At 38.1% G+C, this 17,538-nt stretch overlaps 2 protein-coding genes across 2 annotated transcripts in view; both read left to right on the top strand.

The window, feature by feature from the left end:
* The first annotated feature begins 6,108 nt into the window (after positions 1-6,108).
* On the top strand, positions 6,109-14,821 carry LOC126402152 (piezo-type mechanosensitive ion channel component 2-like). Its single transcript, XM_050063877.1, has 11 exons — positions 6,109-6,262; positions 7,652-7,747; positions 12,047-12,148; positions 12,359-12,404; positions 12,706-12,865; positions 12,955-13,168; positions 13,280-13,493; positions 13,672-13,837; positions 14,162-14,260; positions 14,487-14,528; positions 14,642-14,821. Exons 1-11 carry the CDS (start codon positions 6,199-6,201, stop codon positions 14,819-14,821), a joined length of 1,383 nt encoding a protein of 460 aa, XP_049919834.1. The 5' UTR covers positions 6,109-6,198.
* A 105-nt stretch (positions 14,822-14,926) lies between these two features.
* The window catches only part of si:dkey-11f4.7 (piezo-type mechanosensitive ion channel component 2), a 29,708-nt gene continuing 27,096 nt past the window's right edge, over positions 14,927-17,538 (top strand). The window contains exons 1-2 of the mRNA XM_050065813.1: positions 14,927-15,022; positions 16,809-17,075. Coding sequence (XP_049921770.1) covers positions 15,017-15,022; positions 16,809-17,075 — 273 coding nt within the window. The 5' untranslated portion in view covers positions 14,927-15,016. The remainder of the gene's footprint in view (positions 15,023-16,808; positions 17,076-17,538) is intronic.

Raw genomic sequence — 17,538 nt, forward strand, 5'->3', positions numbered from 1 at the left:
TAAATCTAAAGCCTGAGTAGACTTAAATGTTCTGGGAAGGTTTGGAGGCGAGATCTTAACATGAAATAAAATAATTTAAAATTGATAATTTACTTATATGTAATTAATTAATGCAAAAATGTAACTACTTTATCTTTCATTCCTGTTGTGTTGTTGGGCTGACTGTATTAGCACACAGTACTTATTAAAAACATCAAGATGTCTTGCTGTTTGTTGAAGCAAACATTTTCTGTAAACCATTATGCATTGTATTTACTCTAGTGCTGAGTAGCTGATCTGTTTCCTTATTTTTATATGACTCATGAAAACACCCTGTATCCTGTACCCTTCAAACTCCACCCAGATACAGTACATGAACATGTCAAAAAAGCAGGACAGAGGACCAGATGATTTGTCCCGGTAACAATAAAAGTGAAATGCATCTATGACCCGACTAAAAGCTGTGGTTCACTATTTGAATCCTGCGTCTGTCCCCTGGGCTTTGTGGTGGGCTTTGGTAGTCTGTGTTGTGCTGACCTGCTGCTCTCCAGAGCTTGAGGCCAAATCAGTCAAAATCTCTGAGGAGCAACCTCCCATCTGTTAGACTAACATGAAAACATCACTGCCACGCCCGGCTTATCCATGATATGTGATCTATAAATTTCTCTGTACATCAACTAGTAATAATTAATAGATGGAGAGAAAAGACACACAAATAGAAAAGTTTACTATTTGCATCAGCAAAACTCTGAAAAACCTAAATGAAACTAATGTTGCCAAGTCACAACTTCAAGCTTTAAATAACAAATAAGAGATAACGCCCAACAAGGTGTCCATTATCAGGAATTAATGGACAGCATGGAAGCCAGTTGCCTCAGGGGAGTCCGCAAGATTTAAAGCCAATAGCATTGTGTATAGTTGACAAACAGTAAATATATTTTGACAGCATGTTTACCAATGTCATTGTTCCCAAATCAGTATCAAGATTTTCACGAAATATACAGCCAGCACATTAATTTAGAAAACTATACTGACATTTTCACTGGGACTACTTAGTTGGTGTGCATTACCAGGAATTAATGGACACCCTGCAGCCGATCAGAATCATGTTTTTGATAAAATTTTGATTAATTGTTCAGCCCTACCCAAACCACCGTATCATCTGCTGTTAATCAACATTCCTCAACTCCACTTCTTTGCTTGTTTTGTAAACGCTTTGTCAGTGTGATTACATACACGGACAAGGCATACTATGTAAAAAATGCTAATTGTAGTAGCCCTTTGTAGACCTGTGTTGCTTCCTATTTAGCTTTTTGCTGTGCTAAACACACACGTTACCCTGAACGTGTTCAGACAAAACATGCATTTGAATTTAAAGCTCCAAATGCTGACTACTTCTCTTGCCCCTTTTCTTTTGTGTCCTTTGCATTCACGGACTTTTCACTCTGTAAACATGCATTCTAATAGTGCACATACTACAATTTGCATACTGTGAGTGCATAGGATCAACAGTCTGGATTTCATTTTTGTCATAGATGGTTGTGGGGAGAAGTGCAGCAGCGATAGAGGTTGGACAATACGTAAATATTAGAGGAACTGATGTGAGATTGTTCCTGGCAGCAGATCAATATTAGCTCAGCACTCATCAAAACCATGGCACTAAAAATTTGTAAAAAATCACCAAATCATGCATCAGCATGCCAGTTAGTCATTTCTTAACCAAAAGTGATAACATTTTGGGGTATACATGTCTGCATTTCCTCTTGTACACAAAATAAAATAACTTAAAATAAAACTTTTATCATAATCCCAAGGCAAGTGAGAACATCCTAAACAGTTGTCCTCACCTTTCTATCCGTTATGTTTCATAAATAGTCAAACACACACACACACACACACACACACACTATATCACGACCCAAGACCCTTTTCCAGCATGTTCACTCACAGCTCTTTTTAACTGCACTGTCATGAAATGCTAGCTGCCGACTCAGCACTCATTGTCATCATTATCAGTTTGGCTCTACTGCTGAGGAGTAATTGAGTGTGTGTTTTTTCCTCTCATTGAGTCAGAGGATTTATCTGTCCACAGAGGAGCATCATCTCTGATAATCTACAGACCAATACACACAAGGAATTTATTAGTTTAGTTTACTCTTGTTAACAAGGTTAGGATCGTCTGGATTGTTTGTGGTGTTAAATGATCAAATGGAGATTTCATAAATTAGATGTTACGGTATTCTGAGCATTTCCTTAACCTGAGAAGACCACAATGGAGGCTCCTATTGTCTGGTTTCTCTTGTTATTTTCAGCAGTGTAAAACCCAAAGTTGCTTCAACTCCACTATGGTCACGAAATAGTTTATCATTAATGCAGTAGTCACAAGTAGGTCTCTATACTAACAATTCATTTCATTAACAATTATCATTTAAAAAATGATTAATCTCTACAATGTCAGAACACTTCACAATCTTAACATATGATTGATTTATGCCTACCATATACTAGAAGACTTTGAAAAGAAAGAAGAATTAAGTCTGACCTCTCACATCTAAAGACAAAGTGAGTTTTGAGTCAAACACTATAATTTTTTTTAAAGTCTGGACATCCTGCAGGGTCAATATTTGCAAGACAGCTACATTTATTTTGAGATTATTTCCCATCCTGCTCCTGGTTAAAAAAATTACGCTAAACTCCCTTTAAGAAATAAGACTAACTTACAATTCCTTACATGTCTACAAAATACAAGATGAAAGGCTTCATATGTCGACAGTATTCTTGTAAATTTGACATCATTATAATCTATAAAGATAAACTGCACTTGTGTACAAACTTTACATTTTGAACTTTGTTGATTCAACACACTACCAGCCACCGTTTGGAGGAGACAGTGGGAACAAGAGGTGAACATCTCAAAAATTGAGATTTCTCATGATATAATACTGGTTAGTGGATCAGATACACAGACTCTTGTTCACTCCACAACTTCAACAGTTTCTCCTCCTTTTACACAGTACAAGAGAACTGAGACTTCAAGATCAGGATCTTGCACTCACCGAGTCCCCACCATGTTACTGCTGCCTCCTTTGGTGCTAGAGAGAGCACTGCTATTGGCTCTTGAAAACTTTTACGTTATTTAACTTAACCATTTGCATGAACCAAGTCTAAAAGCTTTTGACAATACTCAACATGTTGGATTTGGTCGGATCATCAAGACAAGAAAAAGACTGACCTAAGAGAGCTGAGAGTTTTATGACCACCTTACACCAAACAATCGAGATCAGAAGAGCGTGCACCGACTAAGGTAATACTCATGATGATGATTTTATCCCAACACTGAAAATTTGTTTGTGGGAGTGAAATTGTTTGATTTAAAGGATTGCTTTTTTTTAAATAGTTGCAGATGAATTAGTCAGCTGACTGTTGCAGCTCTATTCAAAATGTTATTTCTGCATTCAAATATTTCTGTTGACTACTTTACCCAGGATTTTATTTTAGACAATTAACTCGGTAGTCCACCCCCTTCCCCAACCAGCATGTGGAAGCACTGCACCACTGAGTTATGTGAGCAGTTTTCCAATATTTCTTGAATTAAATAGATGACACTGGGCTCCATATTACACCTGTGACTGGGAATCTCCTCATATAAACTGAACCCTCTTCCACTGTGTCCAGTTTTAAGCAAATCTCACTGCTAGAATTAGAGGAGCTAATCTCCCACTTAAACTCCTCCACCTGCCAATTAGACGTTATCTGCACTAGATTTCTAAAAGAGGTATTCCAGACTGTTGCCCCACAGATTTTCTCTATTATTAACTGCTCATTGTCTACTGCTTCTGTCCTATCCACTTTTAAACATGCAATAGTCCGACCACTCCTGAGAAAAACTATACTTGCTGACTGGTAGCGACAGTCTCTCTCTCATGTTATGGCTTGTCTCTCAGATATTAAGTGCATATTCAGTCCAAGTTTGAGGTCCTTTTCTTTGGACCCCAAAACCTGACCTGCACTAAAAAAGGAACCTTGGGAACCTGTCTTCCAGTGTAAAGTATTTTGCCACAATTTGGATGTCATCTTTGACTCTGAGCTCTGTTTCGACAAATAAATAACCAAGGTATTCAATCCTGTTTTCATCAAATTAGAAACATTGCAAAAGTAAAACATTTCTTATCTCAAGCAGATTTTGAAAAAGTCACTCATGGTTTTATCTCATCACGTATAGATTACTGTAATTCCCTGTATTCAGGACTCAGCCAAAAGGCCATTTCTCGTCTCCAACTCCTTCAAAATTCAGCTGCCAGACTAATTTAAAGAGACAAGACCTCCTGCCCTTGCAATGCTACACTGGCTACCTGTTAAATGTAGAATAAAAAAATTCAATTAAAAAATTGATTTTAAACTTTTACTAATTACTTTTAAAGCCCTACATGGCCTTGATCCAACATATATCTGTCGTGTGTCTAGTTTCTATCCTTCTTTTATCAACTTTATTATTTATTTATTCTTATCACACACACTGATTGATCTGGTCTTAGCCTCTGTTCAATATTTGTATTGCTGTTTTTATCTTGATGGTGTATACTATATTATTTGTCTCATAAAGCACTTTGTAACTGTGTTTTGAAAAGTGCTGTACAAATTAAGTTTTTATTATTATTATCATTATTATTTATGTAGTGAAATTACAGTAAATATTAGTACCTGAAAGTCAGTTGATTACACATTCAGCACTTTACTGAACAGTCTCTGAATGAGTCTGAATTCAAACTTTAGCCAGAATGAGGAATACAATTTTTATGTTTTCTAAAACTGTATGTTACAAAGTGCTTTACATTAACGCTATGGAGAATACAATGCACCTGAAAAACTGAATCAATAAACAGAAAATTTGGAGATTTCAGGTGCTACTGAGTGATACTACAATTCAAGACACAACACTCCAAGCAATTTTTGGCTTCTTACTAGTGTTTTCTTGTACTGTTCCACATTGACTCCGTATTAATGTGCTTCACATTATGAAATTACGGTAACAGTAGACACTACACAGAATCATCATCAGTTCCCTATCTTGAAATTGAATAGACTTTACAGCATTCAAGGCATAAAATCCCTGCTTGAAATGGCAATTAATTAAATTAACAGGCTCTTTAAATGTCTGTCGCTGGTAATAAAACAGTAATTAACCTATTTCCCCAACTCACTCCCCTAACACTTGTTCAGTCACAGCTGCTGCTTTAGCAGGTTGATGTTGTTAGTTGCTGTGAAGAACAAATATCATTAGACACACAGGACCGGCAAATTAGATTTTCCTTGGAGGATGGTGCAATGATTTCTCTTATATTTTGGAGTAAATTTAATGTTTTTGCTCGTCTCGTTCCTCGCATTGATCATTCCCCTGTAGTCACACCAGCTCTTAATGGCCTCACAGCCATGAATATTAGATACACTTCCCTTCACCCCTCAGCTCAAATATGATGAGCCAGCCTGACGCGGCTATACGGAAACAAACACATTGCTGTGTGAGTATCCGTTTGGGTTTCAGAAATAAAGAAATCAAATTGCGCTTTCAACCTAATGCATGAGTGAATGCAAGGATGTCTGCATACACAGTCAGAGACAGAAAAGACCTTTAAGCACAATCCCAGTCAATGCCGTCATAACACTGTTCGTCAAAAGTTATTGTTTCTCTGTTGCTGTTAGTCTGGTTTTATGTATTAGTGAGGCATGTTTTGCAGTCTTGTAATGATAGCGGATATTCTCCTGAGTGAGATTAGCCTCAATATGAGCATAGTAACAGAGATGCTGGGTTATAGCCCATTATGTCCAGGAGAGAGAGAGAGAGAGAGAGAGAGAGAGAGAGAGAGAGAGAGGTGAGGGAGGGAAAGGAGGGTGTGACAAAAGCAAAGAGTGCAGGGAGTCATCACCATACAATTTCAAATCAAGCTTCTTCATTCTCTCAGTGCTGCCTGTCACTGGACTGCCATCATCGTTGTCTTGTTATAGTTTGAGTGTGTTGGACTCCAACTATATTTCCTGTATTTTCACTGCTGTAGTGGAGGATGCTTTGACCGAGGCTGCGTAAATGTTTTTCTGACAAATGTGTGAGCAGGCTGGAGTTTCCCTCCACATTGCTGAGACATTTACTTATTTCTGCGGACATCTAGAGGGTGATAATATCTAAAGGAGCGGTGCAGGTGTCTCTGACACAAAGAAGGAGATATGGCAGGGGACCTTGTGGTTGGGATGATCTATAACTTATTACTACCACTGCTCCTGCTGACTGGTGAGTCAATGTCTGTTAATTTATTTTTATTTACATGCATTTTGGCTGATAGAAACACTTCTGGTGTGTGTTCAGAGTTTAGTTAGAGAGGAAAAAGGTCATGTTATGTTTAAATATACGAATGGTATTTCTGCAAGTGTTTCAGAATAAGACTCATCTTTACATTTCTATTACAGATGCTGAAAAACAGTACTAAATAAAATAATCATGAATTATTTTCCCACAAACTGCTTTCTGTGGTGGCTGTTATTTCTGTATGACATTAGCATTAGGTTCATTTCAATATATTAGTTAGAATTCTTCCCTTTAGTGAAAACTGGTTGTAGTGAAGGTGGTGCATCAATGAGTTGGAGTTGTTGTAATACAGCTAGTGCATGTGTGATTATTGTTGCAGACGGTCGGCCTTTTGCTGAACATTACTGAGGAAATGCACAGCACTGATTCAGTTCCAGGGATTAATATGGCTTTCTATTAGGTGCATTCATATCTTATGATATACGAGTTGAGTCTTGAGTGTTGCTACAGAGCCAGCGTTTTGCAAGAAGCAGTGTGTGCTGCCAGCTGAGGTCTGAGATAGTCCACGCTGATCACAGGAGATTAACCTGAGCAGCTTCTTTGTATTATACTGTTATACTGTGATCTGAATAGTGAAGTGCACTGCGTAACTTCGACAGTTGTGTTAGACGCTATATGTGGTCTTATGTACCCGTATGTGCAATTACGTGCTGCAAAGTTGGCTCTTAACTTATGAAAAGGTCATTTGAAGATGTGGATATTACATTTCATTTGCTGATAGGCAAAATGTTTCGAGACTGTCAGACAAGTTTTATACTGCTGCCCCAAAGATGTTCTTATAAATAAATAAATATGTCACATTCTTTTCCCTTCTTTTATTCACCTTAAAAACAGTATGAGGGTCCCTGAACATTTTTCATGTTTCGTGTTTAACCTCACAGACCTCTCACTGGCGTCTTCATTGTAAAAGTTGTCCAGCCAAGAAATGTTCAATCTCGCATTATTTTAAATTCTAGTTAAGATGCCAAAGTGCTTAAAAGTCACCAAATATACAGTTGGCTGAACTACAGGAAATAGTTAATGTATATGACATTGAGATATGTGGTTAATAAATTTAAAGTGTTCCTTGTCGCTACTAATTTTCTTATGGCCACAAATTTAACCTGGTGTTTTAGAATAAATTACAAGACAAAGAGTCACCAGACTGACGTACTGTTGCTTTTAGTGTCATTATGTGAACTTAAACAATCTAAGATCTCCTGTGAGACACATCACTTTGTGTTTAAGACAAATTGTAGTAATTTCATTTTAGGATTTATTTGTATTAGTACAAACATTCAGAATAAAGTGTGTGTTCTTTCCTCTGCACCTCAGCTTCTTCATTCCGCTACAATGGTCTGTCAGTGGTGTACTTCCTGTTTTTGCTCACCTTGCCGCTGCTGCCGAACCCGAGCCTTGTCACCATGAAAGGTGAGAGGGGCTCCAGAGACAATAACATAATATTTATGGTTTTACAGTTTTTTGTTCTGATACAGTCACAAAATGTAAAAGTTGGTCACTTGTGTCTGCAATTTGGGATGATCACATCAAAATGAGACCATTGCCCCATGTTACAGATAATTCTTATCGATACTCATTTTAATTTACATTCATAGCTTGAAGCTTTAAATGTCTGTTGTCATATTTTATGATCTCATCACCCTGAAAAAATCATCAAACAAAATCCTCAATGTGAATATGATTTATCAGATTAAATAATTCTTCTTTTATTAAATGAGCTTTCTTTAAAGAATAAATGTTATTTATGTTAAACTGCTGCTAGACCCCCCCGTTAATACAGGTATGTGCCTCTTGTTGTGTGTAGCAAGTGGGAGAGCAACCAATTTTTTGAGTGAAAATGTTTTTAGACTAAATACCAACACATATGGATGGAAGCCTAATATTTTCTTAAATAAAAACACATTGTCAATTTTGTAATTGCTGGGCTCTATCTTTTAACTCGCAAACAGTCCTACGCAGCCACCACTGGAATGTAATTCTGGTGTAGCCTAATCTTAATCTCCAAATGTGCAGAAATGGCTTGCAATGAACAGACATAAAAAAGATGATTGGCATTCTTAGGTTGATTTAGAATTTGAATATCATTGTTATTAGGCTTCAAACTGTTTGGTACAGACCTTTTTGAAACAGAGGCCAATAACAATTTCCGCTTTAATTTAGGTAGTATAGAGAAGAGGCTTTAATCTTGTCAAAAATATGAACATTAAACATTTCCTGTGATATTTTATAGTAAATTCCAGGTAGTGTACTTTTTACACAGCATTGTCCATTTGCATCTGCATGTGTTTATGATTGTGTATGATTTAACGCTGATCTGAGCCCGTAAAAAGGAAAAGAATCAAAGACAAAAAAAACCCATCTGAATTTTATATTAATTCGTTAACTTAGCTGAACTGTAGACACTTAAATAATGAAAATAAAGTGGTAATTGTTCTGTCAAAGTTTGATGTGGAGAAAAACAAAGAGGGAGGGGAGCGGAGATAAAACAAAAGAGATTAAGTAAGTGTGTGTGTGCTTGCTGCATGTGTGTGTACTTTCTCTGTATTGATCACTGCATTCTGATGAATTAAAGTATCTGCACCCCTCCCTCAAAGTACTTTGTAAAGGGGATATGGCTGGAATGGTCAAATCAATTATACATAGCCTGGTAATTACAGTGTGGAATTAAAAGATGTGATGTCAGCATTTTGACAGCATTTTTTTTTCTTTCTTTCACTGTCCAGCCCTCCATCTAAAAACTGTTTGCCTTTCAGCTTGTCTTTGAAAGCTTCAGATCCCACAGTTATCTTCATCTCCCTAATATGATCCCGCTCTCCTTGGGCTAAGTGGTCAAGTGTGTGTGTGTACATCCTGTGTGCATTTGTTTCATGGGTTTTTTTGTGCATCCCTATACTTGAGAGAGTGTATGTGTGTCTCCCTTATTGGGAAGCAGAGAGGTTTAAGTGAAACGAAGCTTTTAGTAAAAATCCTGAACATCAACAGCACATTTGCAGACTCAGCTAATGTGGAGCCACATCAGCTAATAATGCTTTTGTACCTCCAACCGATTGATTACAAGCATCAAACTCTAGACTGAGATTATAAACCGGTGCATTTGTTTGAAAACAAACAAATTCACTGTAAAGCTTCCTGATTCCAGTAAATTCTTATATCTCATGTAATTTGATAAATAAATTCATATGCATGACATTTGTGTTATTTTGTCTGGATAGGTGCAGACTATCAAAGAGGGATATTATTTATTATTTCACCAAATCAAAATTTAACCTCAAACATTATGGATAGTAACACAACTGGATTGGCTTGCACCAGCTATTTGTAAATCCATGACGTTCTTAGTAACTATGAGTGAGTTTCAGATGTACTCAATAGGGTTGAGCCATTAAAACTTAGACACATGCCCCTTTTTTGCGCCCTCAGATCCATAGTTGTCAATGTAGATACAGAGAAGGCGTTCTCAAAAGCTAGAATAATGCCATCATGGCGTGCAAGCTGTGCCCTGAGATCACAAAGTTCAATTTTTGGAAGGCAGCAGTGTGCACTGCATGTCATATGACCAGGAACAACGAATCACAGCCTGCTGACATCTTCCTTTTCTTCCGTAAGAAACAATCTATGGTATATATAACGGAAAGTTGATTTTGGTGCAGGGCTACCCAGCGCTTTACCATCTGTCCCACGGACGATCCTTTAATATTCACTTTAAAAACAAGACCTGGAGAAAGATCAGCTCTGATCTATAATATGGTGCTGGATTATGGCTGCTCAGCAAAGTCAGGCAATACCTGCATCTGTGCCCTTGATATTGTGCACAAGAGTTCGCATTTTACAGAAGATGCAGCATGTGTATAAGCCCTAGGAATGTTTTGGCTAGTTAAGACTTAATAATCTGTAAATCAGCTGCTTGAAAAAAGCAATCAATTTTGTAACAGGAAGGCACTGTAGCATTATCATCTTTAACCTAACTTCCAATAATAAAATAGATTTACTTGTTAAACGCAAGTTTCAGACTCTAGAAACATTGCAACAGTTATTGAATAGATTGCCATGACCTTTGCTACAGCTATTTAAGGTCCCTGGAGAAATGTTAACAACTTTGGTGATTTGTGATTTTTCCTCCAGGCCACCAGCAGGTCAGCATTTTCACATATTCAGTGTCATTTCTCAAAAACTATAAATTGACTGCCACAAAATTTTGTACAGACATTCATGGTTCCCAGATGGTGAATCTTAATGAGCTTGGTGATCCCCTGTTTTTTCACTAGCGCTGCCAGCAGGTTGACGTTTTTGTTTAAGTTTGAAATATTTGGACAACTATGTGATGGATTGTCAGGATTGGCACAGACATTCATGTTCACTCAAGATGAACTGATCCAGTGACATTAAACTTGCTTAACATTGGTATGTGAGCATTACGGTTGTGAGCTTGTTAGCATGGTGATGTTAGCATTTATCTCACTCATGCCTGTGCCTACGTACAGCTTCACAGAGCTACTAGCACAGCTGTAGTCTTGTTAAATTATGCAATGCACTGACTGGAATAAAGAAGGAAGTAGGCAGACTGGGGTGGTTAAATGAGTCACAAAACATAGGACTTTCCCCCGCAGAACGGTGTTTGAAACTGCTAAAATGATGTGAACTGAGTCATTTTAAGGTACTGTACGTCGTCACCATGTTTCTCTTCCTAAACCTATCCAAAGTAACATTACTTGCCTGAAGCTAAAGACCCTCAACCACATTTCTTTTTCTAAACCTAACAAAAGTAACTTTACTTGCCTTGACCAAACCTACGTAATTTTACGTTAAGTATGTTACTTTACACCGAGTATGTGAAGTCATCTATGGGGAGCTAATTGGTTAGGTGTCATGCAAGCCGTTGTATGTGCATTTTCATAAGATATAATACAAACTTTTGTATAAGGATACATTGCAAAGCCTCATTGGATGCTCTTCAGGCCCTTAAAAGAACTGCATTATAAAATGCTTCTGCACTGGCTTAAGCATTACAACAGCTAGCACTCAGTGCCTTCTGTTTATTTGAAATAAAGTGGAAAGTGTAAGAGAAGTTCATTTTAGGAGTCCGTCGTCTTGAAAATTCCACGTGCATAACTAGAATGCACTCTGGTACCCACACTCTTTAGCCAGTTTATTGATCTATGAAAGTGGGGCAGAACCAGTTTAATTTAAAATACTGCAAAGTGTCTATGAGACAATATTCTACTGAAAAATTCCTTGAAGAGAAGTGCTGGGTCTATCAATTAGTTTCTGTCTTCAAGCCAAAAGTCTTATATGTAGTGGTGCTGTCTCTCTCTTAGCATACAGTGTTGTATGTTTGTTTTATCAAAGGTTATAATCTCCTGTGAGTAATTTGGGCAGGACAATAAATACAACTGAGTAGAATGGGAGGTCACAAACACATGAGTTACAGCAACTACCGTGAACAAAACTTTTTAAGTAATTAAAATAGTAAAATCTGAAATTGGTAAAGGTTTCACAACTTTGGGCTGCACCAATTAACAGATAAAATTAGTTGAAGATGAAACTTCAACATTTACAGTTGACAGGATGCTCACATGTTCACCTTAAAGTAACTCTAGCTTAGTACACTGTCAAGATATAATTTGTTTTGACTGTATCAAAGACTGAAATTTGTTTGCTCATATCCACTTTGGTTTTCTCACGGTTTTTCTCATTTGCTGCTCTCTTTAGGTAAAACAGGTCAGTTCTTGCGGTTGATCATCTACACCAGTTTGACTCTCCTGTCCCTGCAGTGCTTCATGCAGATCCCCTTCACCTATATCCCTCCACATGGTAAAAAAAGGACTTGTGAGACTTCACAGACTAACAGTGTTTTTGGAAAATAAAATTTCACCAGTCGTGGGAATGGACCTTAAGGAAATATTGGTTGAACTGACTGTGAAAAAGGAAGAATTAATATATACTGTATATTGTAATCTATAACAGGAACTAAAGAAATAGCTTTGTTCACAACCTGATGACCGTTTTTTCTTTTTTTAACAGTTAGTGGCCACTGGGAAGATGTCCTCTACCATTTGGGCATTGTAAGGTATAGGAGCACACCTGACATTCATATATTCTAGGATTTTAGACCGCTTTCACAACTTTCTAGTTCAGCTGACTTCAGTGCAGTATGAAAATCAACGTATTAAGGCTTCAAACTTATGAATTAGTGAATTTTTGTTGCCACTGTTATATAATATGGTATGGTAGTACCAATAATATAATACTAACACATAACATACACACTTTTTATCTTGAGAAAGTCTCAGCAATTTGACCATCATACCTTTCTGGTATGAATGGAGATCAGTGGAGGTCAAACCATGATAATGCTTGTGTCTTTTCAGATTCAGTTCGGTTGACCCTGGGAACATCGTGCGACTCCTGGCCCCAGATGTGTTCCTACTCTTCTCCTCTCTCTTTGTACTGAGGCTATGCCGAAAACTACTGCGCGCTGTGCCACAAATCAGTTTGCATGAGAACGGAATACCGCCGCCTGACCCTGAGGTAACTGCGAGCACATATCAACTGTTATAACTTTACATTAGGTTAAGAAAGCGCATTGATTACAATCTGATTGTTCATGGGTCTGACAGGAAGAGGAAACCTCTGAAACTGAGTCTGATGGAGGAAGTGACACAGAGGGCTCGTCCTTTGACAGCTCAGATGTGACCACGATGCCGGTTCAGTCGGGTCCGCCCCAGTTTGTCCAAAAGCTGATAGTGTTTGCAGCCGGAATGAGGCTGCTGCTGTCAGCAATCATGAACACAGCAGGGAAAGTGGTGGTGACTTTGCTGCTGGGGCTGGCAGGTACAATACAGCAGCTGGTCTGAGCATGCAGGTGTACTGTAGTTTTCAAATGTTGAGAAGTTTTGTCTATTTCATGTTTTTGTAATACTGTCTATGTGTGTGTGTGTACAGGTATCACGCTGCCATCCCTTACCTCAGGTGTGTATTTCGGGGTGTTTCTCGGGCTGGTGTGGTGGTGGGTATTCAGTCGTTCCATCAGCCTGCTACTCTTCAGCTCCTTGTGTGTAATGATGGCCATCTTCAGCGGAGGACACCTTCTGGCTCTGTACCTCTACCAGCTACCTCTGTCTCAGGAGCTCGTGCCACCAGACGATGTCTACGCCAGGTACAGAAGTCATCAAAAAAGAAGATTAGACTGACTTATGCACTCTTCCTAAAGTCTGACATTCAAGCTCACAAGTATTGTTATTCCTCTCTCCAATCTAACTCTCTCTTCAACCATCTCTCCTTTCACTCATCCTTCCCATCTCCATCTTGCACTCCTTCCTCTCTACCTGTCCCAGGTTGTTTGGTATGACAGGAGTGATCAGAACCAACAGTTCAGACCCGCACTCCCTTGGTCTGCACCCACATGTAAGCTGGCCTGACTTCATCAACCCTTTGGTTCTACTGCTGCTCTACTACACATTGGTGGCTTTGCTGCACAAATGGGTCCACATAACAGAGGAGGTGTGTGTAATTTGTGGAACTTTGTTCTATAGATGATAGACAGTGTTTGTGTGTATTGTTGGGGCTTCACAGGAATATTTCATGTTGGGCTACAAATACATGGACTAGTCACTACTCTACTACTGCAACTATGATATGGGCCTCTTAAAGTATATTACTGGTTATCTTCTAGCTAATGCTCGAGGGCTGGCAATGCAAAATACTACTACTACTACTGACATACTATGATTACTTTGAGTGCTGAAGATGTGGGCAAATAAACTTCACACAAAAGTCAAGACAATATTAACTTACACTACCTTTAACACCAGTTGCATTTCTCAGGATACTGTTGATGATGAGGAGTGTGAGAGTCCAGTAGAAAGTCCAGATGCTCCTCCAAGCTTCTCCAGGGTCCTCTACGTCTCAGGAGATAAGCAGGAGGTAACCTACAAACATGGATATGTTTCTCCTTAGTTGTATTGCTGGTTCACAGGAATATTGTTCACGTATTATGCCAGTGATTAGAATTCTACCATTGTGTTTATTGTTAGCTGTTCTGTACAGACACAGATCTACTGCCATTTTACCTCCAACCTACACCAGCAGCATTTCAAAACAGGTCTCCTACAATATTTCATAGTCACCCAAAGATTCTCTGTATTTTCAGCTTTTAAGCAGTACGGACGACGAAACCTATCTACCTGATGAGGTGAGTTAATTTATTGATAAATACTGTTTTCGTGCATTAATCATGACTGATAAAAAGGTGAGCCATGTGAACACTGTTCTAAATTTACAGTGTGATGCACTTTCTTTCCTCAGCCAATGATTTTGATCGCAGGGAGTTCCTGGGAAGATATCCATACAAATGATCTGGGATCGCTGTTAGGAGGGGCAGGGTACACAAACTGTTGCCCTCCACCAGAGTATGAAGGCAAAGACCCCCCATCACATGGTAATCACTACGCTCAAATATCTAAATACATGACCTCAGTTACCTAGCTCTTTCATTTCACTTTTCTTTAACTTTCTCCCTCCCTTGTGCTAGAGACAGAAGGCGAGGAAGAAATGGGGGAAAAGAGTGAGGAGGACCTGAGGACTCTTACAGAGACTATACCTCCACCCTCAGGCCCAAGTGGCCTGGTCATCTTTGGACGGCTGGTGCAAAAACACAGCTATGTCAGCGCCCTTATCATCATGATGGTAAACTATACTAACACCGATTTAAGTTTGTGTCATGAGTTTTTTACCAACTACAACCAGTGCCATCACATCAAGTCAACAGTAGAGAACAAATCTGAAAAGCAAAAAATGTTCCGGTGTAGGTGAAGCATAGATATAAGATATAATAAGATAAGAAAGGTTCATATACTTTATATGCTACTGCAATGCAAGGGAGTGACCACAGAGGTTTGAACATATAACAGGATTGCCACACATTTTAATAGACAAAATTTAAAAACTTTTCCATGACTTTTCAAGAACCTATAATAACATTTCCATGACCATTCACAACGCATAACACAAACAGAGCTGTATAGTATACTTTACACCAAATCAGAATTACAGTCTTATTGGCGGTCCATACACACAAAGCAGTAGAGCTGCCAGAGTGTGGAAGTAACAGCTGAAAGTTTGATTGGCCCGTTGGTTAATTTGTCAAAAAAAAAAAAAAAAGTATGCTCTGTACCTTTGAACTACCATGCTCCACTTTCAGAGCAGTTAAATTTAAGTGTGCATTGGTGCTCCAAGTCACAATTGAGTGCCCTAGGCTCCCTGTGTCAATTGCTTCATCACAAAAAGTGGAACAATTTAAAAGTAGTAGGGCACAGTTATGGAAATGTGTGTTCTTGTCCCACTTGCCCAGTGTTGTTCAGGCATATCAGATTCAAACGCTATTCAAACATAATTCCAACTAGTTGGCATATATGATGAGGAAACGTAAGATGAAAAGAAAATAGAGAAACGTACATAATGGTATACAAAAAGTCATGCATTGATGCATGTTACAAATACTTTAAGTCAAAAGCTGGTCTACAAAAAATAAATTCACCGTGATGTTACATTATGTGAAAGGTTATCCACAGAAGATTACTGTTACAATTTAATTACACATAACAAAATCCCACAACTCTTCCAAAACTTTCAAGGATTTTGCGAATTCCATGACTTTTCCAGGACTGGAAAACAAGATTTATTTAATTTAATGACTCTTTCAGGTTTTTCATGACCCAGGAAGCCCAATAGAGGTATGAAATACTATGAAAATGTAAAAATCTCATTTTTTTTTTTTTTTAACAAAGGACCTCTGTAAGGTAGATTTGTTTATACATACATGTAACTGTCTTTTATTATTATCAATCTGTCAATTTTGTTTCAAATTATTGATTATAATTCAGAAAAATAAATTTCCCAGAACCAAAAGTGATGTCCTCAAACTGCTTGTTTGGTCAAACCAACAGTCCAAAACCAAAAAGATATTAAATTTAAGAAGACACCAGAGAATTTTTTTTTACATTTTTGATGGATAAATTACTGAAACGATAATTCGATAATCATAATGGCTGGTGATTAATTTTCTTTGACTGACAGACTAACTTTTGGGTGAGTAAAAGTTAGCTAGCTAACTTTAGTCAGTAACTTAGACTACAGTACAATACACTGTTAGCATTAGCAAAGTTAGCTAACGTTATAATGGAGTGGATTTATACAAGTTATTGCCAGTTTAGATTTAACCATCTGATATAATCTAAACATAAATTCAACAAATTCATCAGAAAACAGCACAGACATTAGCCTTAACTTAAAATCTTGTGTTTAGCAAGATTGTTAGCTAATGTTAACATTAACGTTATGGTTAGCTTAAAATGACCGTTAGCTGTCACCATTAGCACGCATAAAGTGGCATTAAAAGAATAGTGCAAAAGCATAAAATTAATTGCTGTTTGCTGCCATAATGTCACATTATCGAAAATATGTTGTCTTTTAGATATGGAGTATCACCTACAACAACTGGCTGACTTTTGCCCTGCTGGTGTGGTCCTGTATAATTTGGATGATGAGGGACCGGCGGCGCTACGCCATGATGTCCGCCCCGTTCCTGGCTGTGTATGGGACCGTCCTGGTGGTGCTGGGCTTCGTGAGCGGGCTGCGTCTGAGCCGGGCCGAGCTGTACCCAGGCCTCCCCCCCGCTGTCATAGTGGACTTCGACCTGAACAGCTATCACCCTGCGACCTGTGTCCACCTGGGAGCAAAGGTGAGGCAGGGAGAAGGATAAAGTGACATGAAAATACTTTTGTTGACCTTTATTAAAAACGTCATGAGGTCACTGAATTGTTTGAAAGAGAAAGCACAAGCAGAAAAAGCCAACTACTGTATATTGCTAATTAAGCTACACTTCTTTCCATAGATAGAGCTTGTGTATTTCTTTCATGTTAGAGCACCTAAAACTTCAATTTTTTATCTTTCACATTAAATAAGCAAGCAGCAAATGTTTTAAATTGTACAGTCACACTAATCTGCCTCATCCTGACTGTGTGGGGTCAGATTTATATCCCAGTTACTGTCATCAGATTCTGATTTTGATTTTTAGATTTTTAAATTGGTGCATGAAAATACCACATATGTTGGACCAGTGACGGAAATATTCCATGAGGAATAAACAAGGATTGTTCAACCTATCTCAGATAATATCATGTTCATGTACACTTATAGTAAGA

This window comes from Epinephelus moara, chromosome 16, assembly GCF_006386435.1.
Source record: "Epinephelus moara isolate mb chromosome 16, YSFRI_EMoa_1.0, whole genome shotgun sequence".
Classification (NCBI taxonomy): domain Eukaryota; kingdom Metazoa; phylum Chordata; class Actinopteri; order Perciformes; family Serranidae; genus Epinephelus; species Epinephelus moara.